Source organism: Nothoprocta perdicaria, unplaced genomic scaffold (genome assembly GCF_003342845.1).
Source record: "Nothoprocta perdicaria isolate Ctin4 unplaced genomic scaffold, notPer1 scaffold_830, whole genome shotgun sequence".
NCBI lineage: Eukaryota > Metazoa > Chordata > Aves > Tinamiformes > Tinamidae > Nothoprocta > Nothoprocta perdicaria.
The window spans coordinates 2,091-4,817 of record NW_020456122.1 but is presented as its reverse complement, the minus strand read 5'-3'; the positions used below and the strand labels follow the sequence as shown (position 1 = coordinate 4,817).

Genomic DNA, 2,727 nt, shown 5'->3' with positions numbered 1-2,727 from the left:
ATCAGCGCCCGCCGGCCGCCCCGCGGCGGCCAATGGGCGCCGCCCGCTTCCCGCGCGCGGGCTTCGGCTCCGAGGGAGCGCGTGCCGGCGGAGGGGCGCGTGCCCGCCGTGAGGCGGCGGCCAATCAGCGCGCGCCGCGCGCATCCCGCCCCCTGCGGCAGCCAATCAGCGGCGCCGGAGCCAACGAGGTGCGAGGCGACCGCCCGCTCTCCTCAGAGCGGCGGCTGCCGCCCCTGCGGGTGGGGACCCCAAGCGCCCGCTCCGCCCCCCCACGCCGTAAAACGACCGTTAAACGGCCGTCCTTGTCCCCTCCGCCGCCGAGGAGCTCCGGCCTCCGCCGCGACGGAGCCCCCGGTAGGTCGCAGCGCCCTCCGCTGGGGGCTCCCACGAAGCCTCCCCTTCCCGCCGGGAATCGAGGGCATCCTCAGCCACGGAGCCATGAGAAACGCCCCGCCGCTGCGGCCAGAGCAAGCATGAGGAAAAAAGTGGTTCCACAAGCCAAAAACGGCGCCAAAAGACGGGAAAAAAAGCCGTTTTTTGCTCTGGTGGCAGCAGCCGCGGCACCGTTTGAGCCTTTCGGAGCCGCAGCCTCCCAGTGCCAGGGCAGAACGACCCCGTTTCCGCGCGGATTTGCCCCATTTCGGTGCCTCTTTCCCTACAGAAGGCTCCGCGGGCAGAAGCGCCGCTCCGCAGGCACCGGGACGGCTCCCGAAGCCCTCGTTTCCGCACGTAAACCCCGCCAGAGCGCGGAATTCCTTTGCAAGGAGGAGGAGACGGAGCGTTTTGGAGGTACCGGCCGCGCGGGGACCCCGCGGGCCGCCGCCTGTCGCCGTGTCCCCGCCGCGGGGACACGGGGCCGCTGTTTATTGGGGCGCTCAGTGCTTCTTGCTGGCGGCCGCCACCTGCCCCGCGATGCGGTCCAGGTCCCGCTGGCCCTGCGGCGTCAGCTTGCGGCCCCTGCGGAGCGCGGCCCGTCAGCGCCGGCGCTCCGGGGACACGAGGGGACCCAAAGGGACACAAAGGAACCCACAGGGACCCAAACCGGACCGAAATGGGACCTGAAAGGACACAAAGGAGACCCAAGGGGACACCAGGGGACACAAGGAGACCCAAAGGGGACCCGAGGGGACGCAGAGGGACACGAGGGGACCCAAGGGGGAGCAAGGGGACCCAAAGGGACACGAGGGGACCCAAAGGGGAGCAAGGGGACCCACAGGGACCCAAACGGGACCGAAACGGGACCTGAAAGGACACAAAGGAGACCCAAGGGGACTCAAAGGGACACAAGGAGACCCAAAGGGGACCCGAGGGGACCCCAGGGACACGAGGGGACCCAAAGGGGAGCAAGGGGACGCAGAGGGACACGAGGGGACCCAAAGGGACACAAAGGAACCCACAGGGACCCAAACGGGACCCAAACGGGACCTGAAAGGACACAAAGGAGACCCAAGGGGACTCAAAGGGACACAAAGCAGACCCATGGGGACACCAGGGACACAAGGGAAACCAAGGGGACCCAAAGGGACATGAGGGGACACAAAGGGACCCACAGGGACCCAAACGGGACCTGAACGGACACAAAGGAGACCCAAAGGGACATGAGGAACCCAAGGGGACTCAAAGGGACACAAAGGAGACCCATGGGGACACCAGGGGACACAAAGGGGACCAAGGGGACCCAAAGGGACACCAGGGGACCCAAGGGGGACCAAGGGGGACACAGAGGGACACAAGGGGACCCACAGGGACCCAAACGGGACCTGAACGGACACAAAGGAGACCCAAAGGGACATGAGGAACCCAAGGGGACTCAAAGGGACACAAGGAGACCCAAAGGGAACCAAAACAAGACCCAAAAGAACATAAAAGGACATGGGGAACGCAAGAGGACACAAAGGGTCACAAAGGGACACGAGGGACCCAAGGGGACTCAAAGGGACCTGAGGGACCCAAGGGGACACGAGGGAATCCAAAGGGGATCCAAAGGGACACAAGGAGACCCAAAGGGGCCACAGAGGGACCTGAAGGGACCCAATGGGACCAAAGGGACCCACAGGGACCCGAGGGGACACGAGAAGGACACAAAGGCACCCGAGGGGACCCACAGGGGACCCGAGGGGACACAAGGGCACCCACAGGAAGCCAAGAGCACCCAAAGGGACACAAGGGGCCCCGCGGCGAGGCCGCGCACCCGTCCTGGTCCTTCTCGACCATCTTGAGGCCCTCGAGCGCCTGGAGGACGCGGCGGGCGACGCTCTTGGAGCCGCGGCTGAAGTGGCTGGGCAGGACGCCGTTGCGCTGCCGCCCGCCGTACACCTTGGTCATGGAGCCCACGCCCGCGCCGCCGCGCAGGTACAGGTGGCGCGCGGTGGAGGCTGCGGGGCACGCGCGTCACCCGGCGTCACCCGGCGTCACCCGGCGGCGCCCGGCGTCACCCGCCGTCACCCGCACCCACCCGCGCGCGTGTAGAACCAGTTGTCGTCGTAGGGCGCCAGCTCCTTGTGCTTGGCCAGCTTCACCGTGTCCACCCACTCGGGCACCTTGAGCTTGCCGGACCTGCGCGGGACACGGTGACACCGCGGGACGGCACCGGGACCGGCACCGGCACCGGGACCGGCGCCGCCCGCACTCACTTCTTGAGGAAGGCGGCCAGCGCCCGCACGAACTCCTGCTGGTTGACGTCCTTCACCGTCACGCCCGGCATCTGCACGGCGCACAGCCCAACGG

General features: G+C 67.6%; 1 protein-coding gene across 1 annotated transcript in view; it reads right to left on the bottom strand.

The window, feature by feature from the left end:
* Window positions 1-846: 846 nt before the first annotated feature.
* Window positions 847-2,727, bottom strand: part of RPS19 (ribosomal protein S19) — a 3,402-nt gene continuing 1,521 nt past the window's right edge. Inside the window, exons 2-5 of the mRNA XM_026052117.1 lie at window positions 2,634-2,704; window positions 2,456-2,556; window positions 2,192-2,375; window positions 847-957 (exon numbers count right to left, since the gene is read on the bottom strand). Coding sequence (XP_025907902.1) covers window positions 876-957; window positions 2,192-2,375; window positions 2,456-2,556; window positions 2,634-2,704 — 438 coding nt within the window. The 3' untranslated portion in view covers window positions 847-875. The remainder of the gene's footprint in view (window positions 958-2,191; window positions 2,376-2,455; window positions 2,557-2,633; window positions 2,705-2,727) is intronic.